At 38.8% G+C, this 18,199-nt stretch overlaps 1 protein-coding gene across 1 annotated transcript; it reads left to right on the forward strand.

Annotated features, from left to right (window-relative positions):
• Window positions 1-14,077: 14,077 nt before the first annotated feature.
• Window positions 14,078-15,754, forward strand: LOC124265094 (putative nuclease HARBI1). Its single transcript, XM_046699886.1, has 3 exons — window positions 14,078-14,187; window positions 14,943-15,005; window positions 15,520-15,754. Exons 1-3 carry the CDS (start codon window positions 14,078-14,080, stop codon window positions 15,752-15,754), a joined length of 408 nt encoding a protein of 135 aa, XP_046555842.1.
• Window positions 15,755-18,199: the final 2,445 nt, after the last annotated feature.

The raw sequence follows: 18,199 nt of genomic DNA on the forward strand, positions 1-18,199 counted from the left end.
CATTGTACATGACGCGTGTGTCTTTTTGTGTGTGTGTGTGTGCGTGCGCGCGCGTGTGTGTGTGTGTGTGTGTGCGCGTGCGTGCGTGCGTTTGTGTAAAATACCTGATGGTCCTTTCCATGTGTATTGGTTAGTTTCTATATATACTGAGTTGAAATGAAGTGTAACATATGAAAAACGATTATGATTGTCATACTCATAGGTGTGAATTCCAAGACGCCAATCAGGCACACACCAGCTGGCACCGATGTGGTTGTCATGACGACATATGGCTATGTGTCCTTCAATAATCTTGAAAAGAATCAAGTTTTGTGTCAAAGGAAACTGCAGTTCAATGCTGCAACACAAGTGATATACCAAGTTGCCCAATCAGTGTTGAGAGTTGCCTTTGCTGGCAGGATTGTGTTCATATCTCCATTTACAAGGAAAACAAGAAGGAAACGTTTCTCTGGTGAGTGTTCTTCCGTCATGTACGGTTCTTACAAAAGTTTCTATATCTTTCAATATAAATACATAACACAAGCACCTGTACAAACTCATGTACTGGAAATCTATGAGCGTGTGTTTGAACACCACATAGATTGCATCTCTTTATTCGCCAGAATTTATACTTACAGCTTGTTCAGCTTGACCTGATCAAGTGAATACTAATGTATTGCGTGACCGTGTCACAACTGGTTGGGTCTATTATTGTGAAGTTAATTGTCAGTTAATTGTCAACATGTTCGAACAGCCAAGACAAGGTCGCCGTTTGACATCTCAGTGTTAAGAAATCGTCAGCAATGTCCTAACTTTCTTTAAAATAGAAGTTACAAATGGTTTGATGTTTCCGATTCGGGCCTTTAGGCAACATTAATCACATTCTCTGCTCCCCTATTTAATGAAGTTCACTCGACCTGCCATATGTGCCATTTGACCTCCCGGGTCATGCATATGTAGGGTAGTTCAGGTCAGGCTGAACAAGCTGTACCTCGTCTGTTTGACAAGAAAAAGAAGAAAGAAAAAAAAACATAAATATATCCAACAAAAAGCCAAAACAGAATAAAGTCGAAAGCAAATTCGCGTAAGACTTAACCCAATCTGGAACTTGAGTCTATACTCATTCAACTGGCACTGACCTCCCACACAAGCACAAATCCTTCACAGTAATCTAATCCATTTCACTCACTCACTCATTGGAACTGACAATACAGACAGGATCTTTAACGTCATTATACTGACTGCAAGACGTAAACACAAATTCAAGTTTCCCAAGACCCGTGAAGATCCGGGGTAGAATAGGTCTTCAGCAACCCATGCTTGCCACAAAAGGCGACTATGCTTGTTGTAAGGGGCGACTAACGGGATCGGGTGGTCAGGCTCGCTGACTTGGTTAAACACATGTCATCGGTTCCCAATTGCGCAGAGCGATGCTCATGCTGTTGATCACTGGATTGTCTGGTCCAGACTCGATTATTTACAGACCGCCGCCATATAGCTGGAATATTGCTGAGTGCGGCGTAAAACTAAACTCACTCACTCACTCAAGTTTCCCAAAGAGTACATACATTCAAGTTAGAACACATGCTCTGACAATAATCAATGCGTACGCAACTGAAAAAAATGCATACTTCTTCCAATAGAACATGGGCTGGTGGCCGTCCTCCATGATGGCTTGAATAAGTGTGATGTAATGATGACCAAGGACACTGTGAAGGTACAGAACAGATCTTTTTCTGTGTCCACCGCCTATGAGATGCAACTCCTTCCGCGTGTCAGGTAATTTATTTCAACTGCATAAAATCTTTTGTTAAAATGCACTCCGTCCGTGCGTCCATGCACAATTGTCTTTCGTAGCAGAACTTTTTAAACCGTTCAAAATTGGCATATAGATAGGTGTGATGATGAACTGGTGCCTTTTGGTAGTTTTGGAGTTCTGATTATTATATTTTTTGTGTTTCCATGGCAACAAGTTTGACATTGACTGAAATTGGTGTTACTTCACTTTTCCGGAGCAGAACTTTAAAACCGTTCAATATTTCTTTACCAAACTTCTTACTTAGATAGATCTGGTGATGAACTGGTGCCTTTTGGTAGAGTTGGATGTGTTATCCACTGATGTCACACTCCTAGTTGTAGTTGTGTACAAACCACCAACAACTAATCCAAAGATATTCACTGATCAGCTTTATCATTATCTTCAAGAACTACCTGTGACTCAGTGTTTAACAATTGTGACTGGAGACTTCAACATTCATGAAACAGCGCATGTGTCAACTTATCTCAAGCAGATGATGACAAAGCATGGTCTCATCCAATGTATAACAGAATCAACTCAAACCCATGGTGGGGTTTTAGACTTGTTTTTTGGTCCACCTCATTCAGCAGCATGTGGATCCTATTTGGATCATCACATTGTTTGCTGACAGCAAAAGAAAGATTTAGCTTCGTTTGACAAAACAGAAAACTCTTTGTACTAAAGTCTGAAAAGTGGAACTTGTAAGAAATATTGAGACTTGTGACCAGCAGTTTCACGTCTATAGTTCATATTGAATTTTGTCACAGTGAAACCTAGTACAGAAGCAACAAAGTTGCAAACAAGTAAAATGGAAACTTAAGGATCATGAAACGTTATTGTGATTTAGAAGATGCACGATGATATTGAAGACATATGCTTGCCAAGCATTTACAAGACATATTTGAGAGACCTGGTGTACCATGTGGATGAATATCTAACTGAAATTGTTCGCCAGAAAGGAAATCCTGAGTTTGCAGAACTACTAACAAGAATTCGTGATATGGTACATCTGTTCATTCAAAACTCTCAAGCCCTTGCATATAACAAAGAAAAGTTGATGTCATCAGGTAGACCTATCATAACAGTGCGAGCACAGGACAGCAAGGAAGATCTGTATACTAACGCTTCACAAGTATCCATTACAAGTGATAGTGTGTATGAAGCTGGAAACCTATCCACACAATGGGCAAATTGAATGAATGAATGTTATAAATAGTGAAACCTGGTTCAGTAAAGATAGAATGTATGAAGAGTGTACAAAGTTATTATCTGTTACAAGTACCCTTATCTAATAATCCAACATAGGTATTGAAGATTCAGAAATAATAAAGTCACAAAAATGCTTTCAAAAGTGTTTCTGATCTAGATTTTTTCATAAAGAAATTTGCTATATACACACCAAAACATTTAACATAGTCATAACTAGTTGACATATTCATGAAGAGTATTTTACCATTGCGGGGGATATTGATGACTTTGTGCTCTTGTTTGTCTTTAGTCGACAAATGCATGTGGTAGTGGTTTAGTATCTGCATAAATAGTTGCAGAGAGTACATTAGTATCAAGCAATGCCATGTGTTCAACTGTACGAGGACTACCGTGAGTGCCCCTCATTGTAGGGCACTGATTCAATATGCTCTAAAAGAGTATTTGAGTGAGTGAGTTCAGTTTAACGCCGCACTCAGCAATATTCCACCTATATGATCAACAGCATGACCATCGATCTACACAACTGGGATACGATGTCAACCAAGTCAGCGAGCCTGACCACCCGATCCTGTTAGTTACGACAAGCATGGGTTACTGAAGATCAATTCTACCCCGGATCTTCACGGGTCTGTGAGAGTTAAGACATTAGCTATTTACAGAAAAGTTCGGGATTTCAATTCTCATTATATGTACAATATGTGAACTCCTTTATAATATTGATGTTCTCCGTTGTGTTATTGATTGAATTATAAAAGGTTTTAATTATAAAACAACAGGAAACGAGGACGGTTATATATATCCAACAAATGTGTTTTGATACTTCTTGCAGGGCTGTGTTAGTGGCTTCCCGGAATCAGACCATGATGTGCATCGATGAGATCACATACTCGGGAAAAATTCTTTCATCAGCTTATATTCCTTCGAAAACTCCTGGGACTTTTCGACCAACAGCAAGTAAGAAGTAGTTAGTCACGTACCCAGGGTCATAACCTTTTATTGCTGTAAGTGGAACTGGGCAACACACAAATCTGCCCCTAGTATAGGTAGATGTAAGTTGCGTTATGTTTTAACCGCAGATGCACACTGAAGCCCAGAAAGTAAGGATATACGCAAGGACGGGAAATAGATCGCGGATGCCTGAAGCGTCTGTGATTATCTTGAATTGTACACCGTCAATAGGTTGCCTCTGTTTGAAATATGCCCGTTTGGGTTCTATTTTTTGTTATCAGTTTTCTATCTGGGAAATCCAATCCAATAATTTTTCGAAAGGGTCACCAAGCAGGAGTTATGTCTACAAACGTTTATCCATGAAACAGGTGCATAACTGCTGAAAAATCTTTGCAAAGAGGAGTGAGTTTAGTTTTACGCCGCACTCAGAAATATTCCAGCTATATGACGGCGGTTTGTAAATAATTGAGTCTGGACCAGACAATCCGGTGATCAACAGCATGAACATCGATCTACGCAATTGGGATACGATGACATGTGTCAACCCAGTCAGCGAGCCTGACCACCCGATCCCGTTAATCGCCTCTTACGACAAGCATGGGTTGCTGAAGATCAATTCTACCCCGGATCTTCGCGGGTAGCAAAGATGAGCAGATGGAGGTTCAGGGATATGCTTGTGTCTATATCAATCAAGCATGACCAGAACTCATGAGGTACTATATCTTCAAAGGAGGGTTTACTCGGGCAGAATATATTACTCAGCTACATTTGTTGATTAAATTTTGCTGTTATTTCGATAACTGTTAAACTACTATTTATGGGATGAATACATTCTTACAGTGAATGTGAAAAAAAATACAAACTCTTCTCTCCTCAAAAAGAAACGACTTGGTGTTCTTTTTAACGAATTTGATCTGCTTCCTTTAAAGGAGATAACACAAGTAATTCTGGACCACAGAATAAGATCAAATATGTGTTAAGAAATATAGCTTATACAAAGTTCAGTAAGCGAAGGCGTTTGTACACTGTTGGGCGTTATCTTTAATATTTGTTGTGGCCAGCATGAGCCCCTCCCCTTAAAAGTTTTCTGCACCGTCTCGGCATGAAGTCTTGGAATTCGACCTTATGAAATTTTGATCCGCCCTTCTTGCATTGCCTGTGACAGTCGATCTAAAGTCTAGATTGTCGGTTGAAGTCCATGACCGAGGTCATCCCACAAAAGTTCGATAGGGTTGAGGTCGGGCGATTTGTAAGGCCTTGCAAGTATTGTGATGTTCCTAATCTGAAGATATTTAATAGTGGCATATGCTGCATGAGGCTTGGCATTATCCTGCTTGAGTAACTCCCTCTGACGCTCAATGATCGGAAACATGTGAATTCTTAAGATTTTGTCTCTGTACCGAATAGAAGTTAAATTGCCCTGAAGGCGCTCAATTTAGATTTCTGAATGTATCATATGTCACCCCACATCCAGACACTCTCACCACAGTATCGGCCAACCTGGTCGGCCACAGTTCACTGCAAAACGTTCATTTCAACGTCGATAGACACGTGCTCTTCCACCACGGCAGTGAAGCAGAAGGCGCCGTTGCCACTTTGGGAAATTCCAGAATAGAGTGTTATCGCACGCACCACGCAGTGGTCTTGCGCCGACACTCTATTCAAACCAGACACTGCAGTTCGATTAAGCAAATGAAGTACCCGGATGTACGCTGCGGTGGTAATCTGACGTGTAACACTTCGAGGCCAATCTTGCGTAGAATTTAGTTTGTTGATATATGTGCATAAACGACTGATGGTACTCTGGTGAACATTGGGGTGACGTGCAACGGCAGATTGAGACTCCCCAGCCTCCAGACGCCCAATGGCAATGTTTCGATTGACAGCAGTGAGTCGTGGCAGAATGACATGCTTTCATTTAGCTAAAGAAAGCCAATGACTGCCCAAAAGGACAAAGGTCTTATATAGCCAATTTCCCTGGTCACAATCCCTCAGAACTGCAGGTGCAAATTGCGCACCATTTTTTCTCAATCACATTTTCATGCAAGTTGACCCTTTCGAACGTAAACGTGTATTAATGTTTCCGAAGATGCGTTTTTTTGCATTGTGCATTCGCTACATGGATACAAACCAGCATTATAATGGCGAACTCATAACAATCAAACATTAATTTTGAACAGATATTTTCAAATATTATATATGAATATCACCTATACGTTTCTTTTTGGGGAGAGTATATGTGATAAACAGATTATTGTGTGCATCATTAACAGATCTTCAGGAGCATAATACCGACTGCTTCCGTTTCTAATGTGTGGTTTTATAACACAATACAAAATCGTCTAATAATCTCGACTCTCTTATGTTTCTGATTACATCGGTGCTACAATAACATACGTACACCAACCATGTAAATATGATTAAATATGCATAGACAATTGAAACACAATGCCTTTAAATCACACTGGTGTGGCGGTTTATCAAGTTTTCATTTGTTCATTCTACATTAGGTGGCAATGTTCTATTCCAAATATGAGGTAAAAGTTTGAAGCCCATTTCGAGCCCATGTTCTGAAATATTTTTTTTCCATATCTAGGGCGTACTTTTTTACGTGTGCAACGAACGTGGTGTCTTCTGGGTACACAAGGTCAGGGAAGCCTGGAAGGTGGTTAACGTCCAACAACAAAGATGTTGGGCTATTGATGTGAAATTCAATGCAATATGGACTGTGTTAAGTCATCCCACACATAGGAGGTAGGTGTAAATTGCAATTTTGGACATCCTGACTAATGTTAACAAAACAGAACGTTTATTTACAAATGATAAAGTGGTCATTTAACACAACAAAGTTCATTGAAGGTGAATACTAATGCAAACATTTTTTCATAGGGGTAAAGACATTCTAAAATCACCTTCCGTGAACAAACAGTTCATAAGAAAACGTATTCTTATTTCCGCCTTTTACGGAAACACCCGACAGTTGAGTAGAGGCGGGTATCATGTGACATGACGTCATATGTCTTTCATTTTGCCTTACATCTTGATAGTGACCATGGATTCTGAAGCAGTATAAGATGTGCCTTATGTCATTTCTTAATTGGATCTCAGACCGTCTCAATACGAGCCGATTTTACATCTTGCAAGACAGACTACTAGTGAAGATGAAGAAGAAGAATCATGCGAAACTGCGGCGCCACTTGATGTCAAAATAATTTTCAAAAGAGACCATATAATTTATCAGGAACATGTCTTTTGTCAGCTAAATGTGATACAGTTCCAACCAGCACACCCACTCCTATAATAAATTACTAGTCCCTTAGAACTGTTTTTAATAATATGATTGTAGTTCATTTTGTGCCAAATGGGTGACAGCAGGAAGTCTGGGCTCTTTTATGAAATGATCACAGGATTTAAGCAATGTTAAACAAGCATTGTCACTAAGGTGACATAATTCCCCGCCGGAAATTATCAAATCAAACTTAAAAAGTAATGAAAGTGAAAGTCGTATTTTAAAATGAAGTTAAATGTCAACAAAAACATGACCAGTCAACCTCTCTTTATATCTTGCTGTGTAAACACGCAAGTATTTTCAAGACTCACTTAGACCTTGACATGAGTGTCATGGTGTATGAAATATGCAAAAATAGTAATAAAGAAGTTGCTTATAAAAAAACATTCAACAGAAGTTTTGAAAGTCTATGAAGACATTCAGTGAACGGTTCTTTAGATATCTCGCTGACAAGGGCAAAACCTGACTGAGACCTTTCTCATACCGTGATGAACCTAGGTACCAAATCTGAAAAGAAGCTATTCAACGGTTCCTAATATATTTCAATTGGTACGTACGTACGTCCGGACGGACGGAGCCTAATACTGCATACCCCTCCGCACATTCATGCACAAGAAGCTGATAAGTAATGTGTGCGTCAATATATCACACATTTGTTATTAAATGTCCTCAAAGTTACTTTGCAGCTGTTGTCTTAATAGTTTCCGACACGTGTGTGTGTTTTTGTTTCCTATGATCCTCCAGACACCTGGTGGTGCTTGACCGCAAGAAAAAAATAATCAAGCGATTTCTTCTGCCCTTGCCCAAACACCTTAAAGGCCACATGAAGATCAAGGTACAGCTTTATAAATACACAATGCCAGTTAGAAATGTGATGTATCTACTACTTTATTTACCTTTTCCATCACAAGGGATAAATATTTCAGTGTCAAAACAATGAAGGATTTTTTTTATAATGTACATTCTCATTTAATTATGGAATTTTTAAAAGAAATTGAATTATTAGTTAAATTTTGAACAATATGTTTTGTAAATAGATTAATGTGATTTAATTAGCAATGGTAGCATGAATTAGCAAACTCAGTATAGTATAAATTTAGCTCAACCATGCTTTTTAAACGTAGAATATTTGTTATTTTATATGGCTAAATTTCCATTCCATCGCAAACGACTGAAGGGATGGTGTAAGTCCAGCTAGGGTAGCAAATGTACTGTAACTGTAAGTCCTCATGGTCCCAAGTATGGTGATCTACCTTCAGTCGTTGGCGATCTATAGCCTATTTTTTATATTGTGTTGTCCTCTATAGTTAAAATGTTTTAGATATAATTACTAGTTTTACATTTATATCTGTGATATTCTAGTTGTTTTACTGTCCTTCGTTGACAGGATTTTATAATCTATCTTTACTTATTGTTAATCTATAACTTGTTTTAGTCACGATATGACTGGAATATTGCCAAAGTGACTTTATAATTTTAACTCACTCACTCACTTTACTTTACCAAGAAAGTGTAATCCCAAATAGAACATGTGTTATATAGCTTTCTATATAGCTTTATTCACTCCTATGTGATGTTTGGGATTTTCCCAGCAGTTAGGGCCAAGGGAGCCACATCACGAACCTTTGTTGCGGTCGTGTGTTGTGTGTGTGTGTGTGTGTGTGTGTGTGTGTGTGTGTGTGTCTGTGTCTGTCTGTGTGTCTGTCTGTCTGTCTGTCTGTCTGTGAAAAATTGTAACCTTAACGTTAACATTAAAATCTCGACTGTACTTCAAAACCGACTGGCCCAGTTTTGGACCCCGGCAATTGGGTCAGGGCTCCTGCCAGGAAGCAAGGTTGAGAGCACAGGGCTGGAGGCCTGGCTTGACGATCGTTTGTGTGTCTCTTGTCTTCATTTACTTTTAAAAAGCGATACATATCTATATACTTTAGAAATAACACTTATCGATGTTTTATTATCTGTCTTATAAAGTATATGTTTCAATTCTTTCAGATTGTTATGACAGCAGAAAGGTGGGCGCATCACGGTCAACTGAAAGCAATACCGACGTGATAATGCGACAGGCCATTAGTGAGCTGTAAGCAAGCCCCCGGCATTTAGCATCATGGTTTGGGAGTTGTTCACAACGACCACCAGGCTCTTCATTCAATATTGATGTATTTGTTTGAGTAATGGTAAAACATAGCAACTTCGCTGTGTTTGGACCTTATAGTTCTAGTTTCCCTTTTCTATACATGGTTCCTGCAAATAGACACACAGACACTGTGTTACGACATATGACATGATTTTTGTAATTCTCAATATATTGGACGTTACACATTGTATTACGTAAATGAAACGTTTAGTCAAATGACAGTCCAGTGGCCATCTCTCGTCACAGTGGAGCGCAATAGTACAGTGGTTAATGCGCTGAAGGCCCGGGTTCGATCCCCGGTGGAGGCACCTAGGTTCGGGTCCTGAAGTTGGTACATTTGCGAAGTATCCTTGGACAAGATACTTAGAACCACATTGTCTCAGTTCACCCAGCTGTAAAATGTTTACACGGAGGATGTGCTGGCAAGGTGAGCGATTAAAATTTAGTTCAATGCGCCAAACAGGCAGCATGGCTGAATGATCCCCAGGGAGTTGAAAAAGTATCGGAGAGTACGATGGTGTCCTATGTCCGATGTACCTAGCTCCGTGAGCAGGTAATATGCTTGGATATGAGCGCCATATAAACGGACTATTACTATTACTTTATGATGACACGTGTCAACCATTTCAGCGAGGCGCAATAAAACGTTCAGGGTTAGGTTTGTAATGACACTTAAGTTAATGTACAGGACAGTTAGCCTTTGTAAAGAGCATCTTGATGATGGATAAACACCAGACTGACTGAGTTTAGTTTTACGCCGCTTTTAGCAATATTCCAGCAACATCACGGCGGGGAACACCAGAAATTGGCTTCACACATTGTTCCCATGTGGGGATTCGAACCCGGGTCTTCGGCGTGACGAGCCAACGCTTCAACCACTAGGCTACCCCACCGCCCCGATAAACACCAGAAGGAGGTAACATGTTTTAGAATAGAACACATCGTGGTCTGACCAGGTAAGTTCACTCAGTCTGTTATCAAGCGATGAGAAAGTTCCTCTGCCAAGACGCAACTCCGTTTAATGCTTTTGTCCGTATTTATTACCGAATGTAAGCAGTTTCACAAGCAACTCGGTGAAGTGCAAAGATGTTTGGTCACATCGGCGGTATTTCAGCCATATTTCAGCGTATCATGACAAAAACAAGTCATACATATGTAGACAGGTGTACTATTGATCATTGATCCATTGGTATATTTCATCATGGATGGACTACTGCAACTGTCTACTCTATAGTCTGCCTCAATCCTCAATAGGAAAGCTCCAACGCGTACATAATTTACAGACATACTCTCACATAACTCCTGTTCTGCAGAGATTACACCTGCTTCCCATATCAGATGGAATCCAATACAAACTCAACCTTCATGTTTTCAAGTGTCTCACTAACCTAGCTCCAAAGTAACTATCTGACGTGATCACCAGATATCAGCTCAACCGAAGTCTCCGATCTGAAAATCTTGGTCTTCTTGTTGTCCCACACTTTAGGTCCAGTACCAGGTTTGGGGATCAATCATTTCAGGTGGCAGGACCCATTCTCTGGAATCAACTTCCACTTGAGTCATGGACAATTAACAACCTGAAGACTGCAGACATACCTTTTTATGAAAACACACAGTGTCTAACTTTTCATTCTTGAGTTGTTCGGAGAGCGCAACTGAGCAGTACTTTTGGACCGGAATTGGCGCTATATAAATGTTTTTATGATGATGATTATTCATTTTAGCATTTGCGAATCCTTAACTGTAATATCATGTTAGTAAAGTTTATTCTGAATCCCATTCCGCATCACAATCCCACTTTATATTAATGTTTCGTTTTTAATCTACTATTCAACGTTTTCTAGCAACCATTCAGTTCGTCTGCTTTTCACTGCAATTAGCTGTCCCATATAACCTGTCAAACATAGTAAGTATCTTAGCCAATTGATTATATTTTCATTGTTTGTAAAGCATAGGTGTATGACCACTTTGTCTTCTTGATTTGATAGTTTAACCTATTTGGTGAGGTGAGATGAGATGAAATTGGGTTTAACGTCGTACTTGAGAATATTTCGACGACGTGCATGTGTGTGTGTGTGCGGCTGCTTGTACTAGCCCAGACTTAAGCTGGTTTTATTGTGCTGGCCCACTGAGATACCATGCCGCAGTGAAGCATGAATATCCCACTCAGACACATTATACTGACTCCGAGCCGACCAGTCCTTGTTGTACCCATTAATGCCGAGCGCCAGGCAGGGACCAACAAGTACCATATGATAACGTCTTTTGGTATGACGCTGTCGGGGATCGAACCCCCGGCCTTCCGCTCTCCGGGCGGACGCTCTAACCACTACACCACGGAGGAGGCCGATATTGCATTGAAGGAAGATATAATAGATCAGTACAATTAATCTAGACTAGGTAGACCTTGATAATGACAGTTTCTACTGCTGCGTATCCGGTAAACGAAGTGCGCAGTATTGTAGGTCAGGGGTCACGAGGCAATTGCACGCTGTTGACGATTTTGATGTTTTAAGTGAGTGAGTGAGTGAGTTTAGTTCTACGCCGCTTTTAGAAATATTCCAGCATTATCACGGCGGGGAACACCAGAAATGGGCTTCACACATTGTACCAATGTGGGGAATTGAACCCGGGTTTTCGGCGAGACGAGCCAACGCTTTAACCACTACCCCACCGCCCTGAGGTTTTAAGTAATAACAAGCATTATTGTGACTGGATTAACATGTAATTAACAAGTACATATTTCTTTTCACAAAAGTTTCAGTAAATAGCCATTGTGCAGTTTGGAAGTTATTGGTCACAACTTTCAAGAAGTGTGACGATCCCAGAGGTCAAAGGTCATTGTTTACATCGGTTATGCTGTTTAAATACTATCTAATCTTATCAAACCTGGTTAAGCCCTTGTTTTGGGCCATATTACATCATACTATTGTATTATTATGAAGGTTATTAGGAGTTACAATGGTGATAGATTATGTCAATTTTTGTATTACATGTGCAGTGATATGATAGGCTAAACATGACTAGGAATTACATTTTTCTGAGTGTTTGGTGCCCAAGTGGTGAACATGTTTCAGTGCGTGTTATTGGTATTGTTAGTGGTGATAATTGACAGTAATTATTGAAATAAAAGGTGCAGCAGCAATGTGATAGGATTAATATTGATAAATTGAATATTATGCCTAGTGTATATTCCGACAGTTTGTCTGTTTGTTGTTAGTACTTGTCTCAATTGTGTTGTGTTGCAGGGCAAATATTGTATACAGTCAAGAGAACTGACGCCCGTTACCCATACCAATTAAAATCATGAAATTCAAGTTCGTGTTGGTCCTGTCTACAAATACATGACACATAAAGCTTGATCATAAAAAAGCACTGTTGACAAGGACAGCAACATCACAGATATTGATGTACAACACGCTTGTAACCATGGCACTGTAGATCACCATACCACGGTTCTTGGTGGTTTACGTGTGCTACCTGTATGTACCCTGTCTGGATTTACACCATCCCTTCAGGTGAAGGCAACTCAATCATTAGTCATTACTTAAAACTAATAAATGAGCAAATAACCCTCAGGAGGTTTGAATCAGTTATCGCAAAATCAAGATTAGAATAGGCACCAGTATCCCCATGTCGATAAGTGTGTGAACCATCGTTATAAATGCATAATGCATTATTTAGGAAGGGAATCTTCATTGCTTTATTGATTCTGCGTACACTACCACAAAGTAGGTTATTACCATTAATTTAACCAGTGGTTATCCAGGGACTGGAAAGCTGGTCGTTGAGTGCTTGAAAACCAGCCTTTTAAAGAGAAGACTTTAACATTCGACCTGATTTCATGGAACTGGTGAACTAGAAATGTTCATGCCATAACAGGTTCCACGGGAGATCTATTTCTGCCGTTGCTTATTCCTTTCCATGGGAAAGAGGAGGGACATCCATGTCCTGTAAGGTTTGAAACTGATCAATACAGGATCACGCTCAACCTTTGGTATGCGGTCTGAGTGGTGTGGTTTTGGTGCCAATGGCGTTTCCCTTGATGACATTGATACACCTGATGGATCCTCCGGTTTCGATCAAGAAGACCTGGGGCCCGTTTCACAAAGCCCTCTTACCGGTACGACCTCGTAAAGCAGGTCGTAGACCACCTCTTACTTTTTCACCCCGTTTCACAAAGACCTCGTATATTTACACTGTGCCGTAAACAGCCCAAAATTTAGGACCCCGATTGACCTGTCGTAAATGCTTTAGGGGGTCGTAAACACTACAAAGATGGCGTCAACGATTGTGCTACTGCAAGTGATTAAAACGCGCAAACAAAGAAGACCTAGAATGTTATCCATCCTAGACAGATCGAACGTGCTCGACACTTTGGATGATGTTGACATGATGTCGAGATATAGATTTGCTCGGCATGTTATTTTCGAACTGTGCACAATGTTAGAGCCCCACCTGAACAAACCTACACGGCGTTCACATGCTATTCCGACCTCCCTGCAAGTGTTGTGTACACTGAGGTATTTGGCAAAAGGGGCTTTCCTCAGTGAAATCGGGGATCTCCATGGAGCTAGTGTGTCAAGAATACTCCGCGACACCACTTAGTCTAGTGCTCTGGCCGAGTCTCTGGACCTGATTAAATTCCCCACCTAAACGCGATCGGTCATGGAAGAATTCCATGACATATGCGGGTTTCCCCGTGTAATAGGATGTGTCGATGGCATCCTGTATCCCCATACAGGCCCCAAAGAAGGATGAAGTGGCGTATATGAGCAGAAAGGGATATCACTGCATCAACGTGCAAGCAGTGTGCGACGCCAAAATGAGGTATGTTTACTTCCTTGTGACCTTCATCTTTCCGTTTCCTGCATGGTTCGTTTCGTACCGACAATAATTTCGTATTATTGTTATATTACATGAAATCTAAGTCGTACTCGAGAAAACTGATCGCATAGCTATTTTCAAGTGATAAACTTACAATGAAATTCCGACAAAAGATAACATTTACAAAGTTGCTGTTCCGCTTAACGTCCTGACACGAACACAAAACCAATATTTCCTGTCATGACATAGGTTGCTGTGATCTGCATGCATATCAATTTTGTATCAATTGTGCAAATATTCCATAGATTAAAATGATTTCTTCATTTTTATTTATCAGCATGTTAAAAACATTTGTTAATTAAAGATTCACCAACACTGTCATCCTGTGGCCTGGATCAACCCATGACTCACATATATTCAACAACTCAGAAATAAGGAATTTCCTGGAGGAATCTAAACAGAAGGGGTGGTTGCTTGGTGTCTCAGGGTAGGTAATAATTCGTTCTAGGTTTTGTCAATACGAAAAATCAATTGTTTGAAGTATTAAATTGAATTTTACATTTCAATTGGATAAATTCCAAATATATACATCAGTTGCTATTCTATCTTTTTAAAATCACCATATCCCCTGTCTTTGTTTTGTGAGTTTGATTTTGCTGATATGGTATGCTTAAGGCTATGCTGTGTGTTTGGGTTCTCATATATGGTGTGCTCAATAACTCTTTTGTGTTTTTAAATATAATATTTATGTTTCACAGGTATGCCTGTAAGTCATATCTGCTCACACCACTGCCATCTCCTAATACAGCCAGTGAGGAGAGGTACAAGAAAGCTCACTGTGGGACCCGTAGTGTTATAGGGAGGGCCTTTGGAGTTTGTAAATCCAGATTCAGGTGCTTGATTTTACAACAAAACAATTATCCATTAGAAACAATTAAGTTGTCTCTTTGCAAATACAGTAGCATACTTGATTGCTTTGAATAGTACTTTTTCTATGTTAAATAACTATGTATTATATAGCATTGATTTGTTTACATTTTCAAAGAGCTGCAATGACAAATAAAATAAATCATGAAATCAATATGTTTTTTGCTAATTGCCTTTTTAGCAGTTTGCAAAGTTATACATGATGTACAGAGTGATTGCATAATCATGTAATTCATATCACACATATCATCTATGCCTAGTTGCCTTGATTAATTACATGTACTGTATATATCTGAGTATTTAATAGCATAACACAAATACATTGTAGTATCTGTAAAATGTTGTTTATGGATTTTAACTGGTTTGACACTGGATAAGTTATTTAGCTTCTGAGCATGTTTGTTACAGGTGCCTCCACAGGTCCAGTGGCTGCTTACTGTTCCAGCCTGAGCGATGCATTAATGTGATAGCTGCCTGCTTCCAGCTACATAACATCCCTATCAGCCTGAAGCTGCCCCAACCCACTGAGCCACTACCCCAAGAGGACTGTGAGGGAGACAGAGAAGACAACAATCACTGTGCTACACATGGTGGCCAGGCTGTCATGAGACACCTTATCGAATCACGATTCTCTAGTAAGTAATATTCTAGTGGAAGACTCTCTATAGATTATCACGATGAGGTCTGTTCCACTTAACCTCTAGTTTATATCATTTTCTCGTGTTACTTGTCACTGATTTTAAAACATTTGGTTCTGTCTTACAAGGTTTATTATCACTTAATGAAATTATAAGACATAACAACACAATAATCAGTTTGAGATAGTGACTTTATGTATTCACGAGATCAATCAATATAAATTGTAAATCTTCCACAAGAATTACTGTGCAACAAGCAAATAAATATGTAATTAGCTTGGAGATAGTGCTTAGGGTCTGTATGCAAGTTGTAATACAAATATATAGATACATATTTACAGAACTCTTTTAGACTTATTTTTTCTAATTCTCTCTAGTACAGACATTTTCATTGTATTTTTTGACTCATTACAGCAGGATTCTAAAGTTTAATTCATATGCCAATGTAAATATAAACTTCAAATGGAAAGTGACCTTATCGTGGAGTATAAGAATTTATTAACCGTGGATTAGCTAATATTTAAGAAGATTGCATTTGACAAAAATAACAAAAAAAATCCAGATCCTGTGATATAAAAACATACAAACAATAGTGAAAAATGTACATGTACCTGACAAAATAATTCCCTCAATCAAATGTAATTATTGAAGAGAGACAGTACTCTTTTGATCTTTATACTCAAATTTCGTTCAACGTTCTCTCTGAATTGCTGTTAGAAGTTGCAACTGACCAAGGATGTCCTCGAAGATTTTAATCTTTCTTTCCTCATTTTGTGACAGAGTTTTGTACATGTCACTTGTAGACTCTGAAGAAAAGAAATCAAATATTTATTGCAAACATTTCATATTAAAAACCAGTGTTATCCATCCAGATTAAATACTACATCATCTAAATATAGAATCAATTTGTAGATATTCTTCTTTCCTGACTATGTCTGACATTTTATCATATTCATGTCAATGTATGGCAATAATAGAAGTATGGTTACCGTCAATCACAGTTACTGGTCTTTTCTTGGATCCTCTTGCTTTCCCAATCACTAAACAATGGAAATATGAGTTACTCTGAAGGTTGAGATTAATTTTCATGAACCAATGGTGCACATCACATTGTCTTTACATATATGACTCACTTTTAACTTGTTAAATTGTTAAATGTACATGATAATACCAGCCAACAGAACAGTTTGATTTTTCAAAAACTTTCTCTTCCGAAAATAATTATAACTGAGTGGTACAAGTTGTGATCATACGTATTTCATGTATAATAAAAACTTAATTTGTTACCTGACGCCTTGATTTTTTCCTTGATTTCAGATGATTGTGGTGTTGCATAAGGGGTGAAGAAATCCTCATTATCTGAATATGAAATTTAGAATTAAACAATGAATTTTCAGTCTAGCTATCTGAATTCACATACATGAAATTTAAAATTTGGAAATAATCAAAGGTAGAATACATTTAAAAAGGTTATACTTTGAATAAAATTATATTTCAAAATAATTGACTCACTCTACCTTTCAATCTACAGTTGCCAATACATGTATGAATGTCATGTCCTTTAATCATCGCTTTTGCTGAGAGTTCATTACCATCACTGTCTTTGCTGCAGCCAGGTGTTGGCTCTGCCTCACAGGCCAGGGTAGGTTCAGTTGGTGTGTACTCTTCCATTGCTGACACTGCAACTACAGTACCGGTATTTCAAAGATAAATATATGTATATGAGCTTTATCTCCATAAAATTATATTAATCGATGGATTTCCTAACAAATAAGGGTATAATAATTACATTGAATTTAATCAAAATATCCCTACCATTTTGTCAATCTCTCCTGAGTGGTCCGTCAGTAAATGTCAAAGTGACTAGTACAACCAATTTTACATTTTGAGAAACTCAATGTTTTGTGTGTTTTTTGGTTTTGATTGCTTTTTTAAAAAATTACTTTGTATGACATTTTATAGATGATTATTCAAATATACCCACTAGGTGTTTCCTTGCCACCCTGAATCCCCTCAATAAGGCAGGATGGGATCAACTGCAGAACCTCTACCAATTTCAAATTTTTCAAACAAATGACATTCACTTATAATTGCATATATTTAGCAATACCTTAATTAGGCATGTGCTTACGTCGCAAAAAATATGTCTTCATATACTCTATTTTCTAAGGAAGACAACTCCTCTGGTGGTGGGCCTCCGCCTGTTTTGTCATGCTGCCCCTCCTCACCGCCTCAGCCTTTTTTGTTTGCCCCTTTAAGTCTGTCCACTTCACTCTGTGAATTTTAATGATTTAATACACAGAATTAATATCGAGATAATTTTCATTTTTGCCATGTTGAAATTTAATTTCGGTTTAAGGTAAACTGAGTAATTTCGGCATATAATGATACCTTGCTTGAGAAATGCCGCTTGATATCTTGGTAACGCTTCAAAGTTCGCCAAGTGCGGT

The sequence above is a fragment of the Haliotis rubra genome, unplaced genomic scaffold, assembly GCF_003918875.1.
Source record: "Haliotis rubra isolate DU_JTF1 unplaced genomic scaffold, ASM391887v1 Scf96, whole genome shotgun sequence".
NCBI classification, from domain to species: Eukaryota; Metazoa; Mollusca; class Gastropoda; order Lepetellida; family Haliotidae; genus Haliotis; species Haliotis rubra.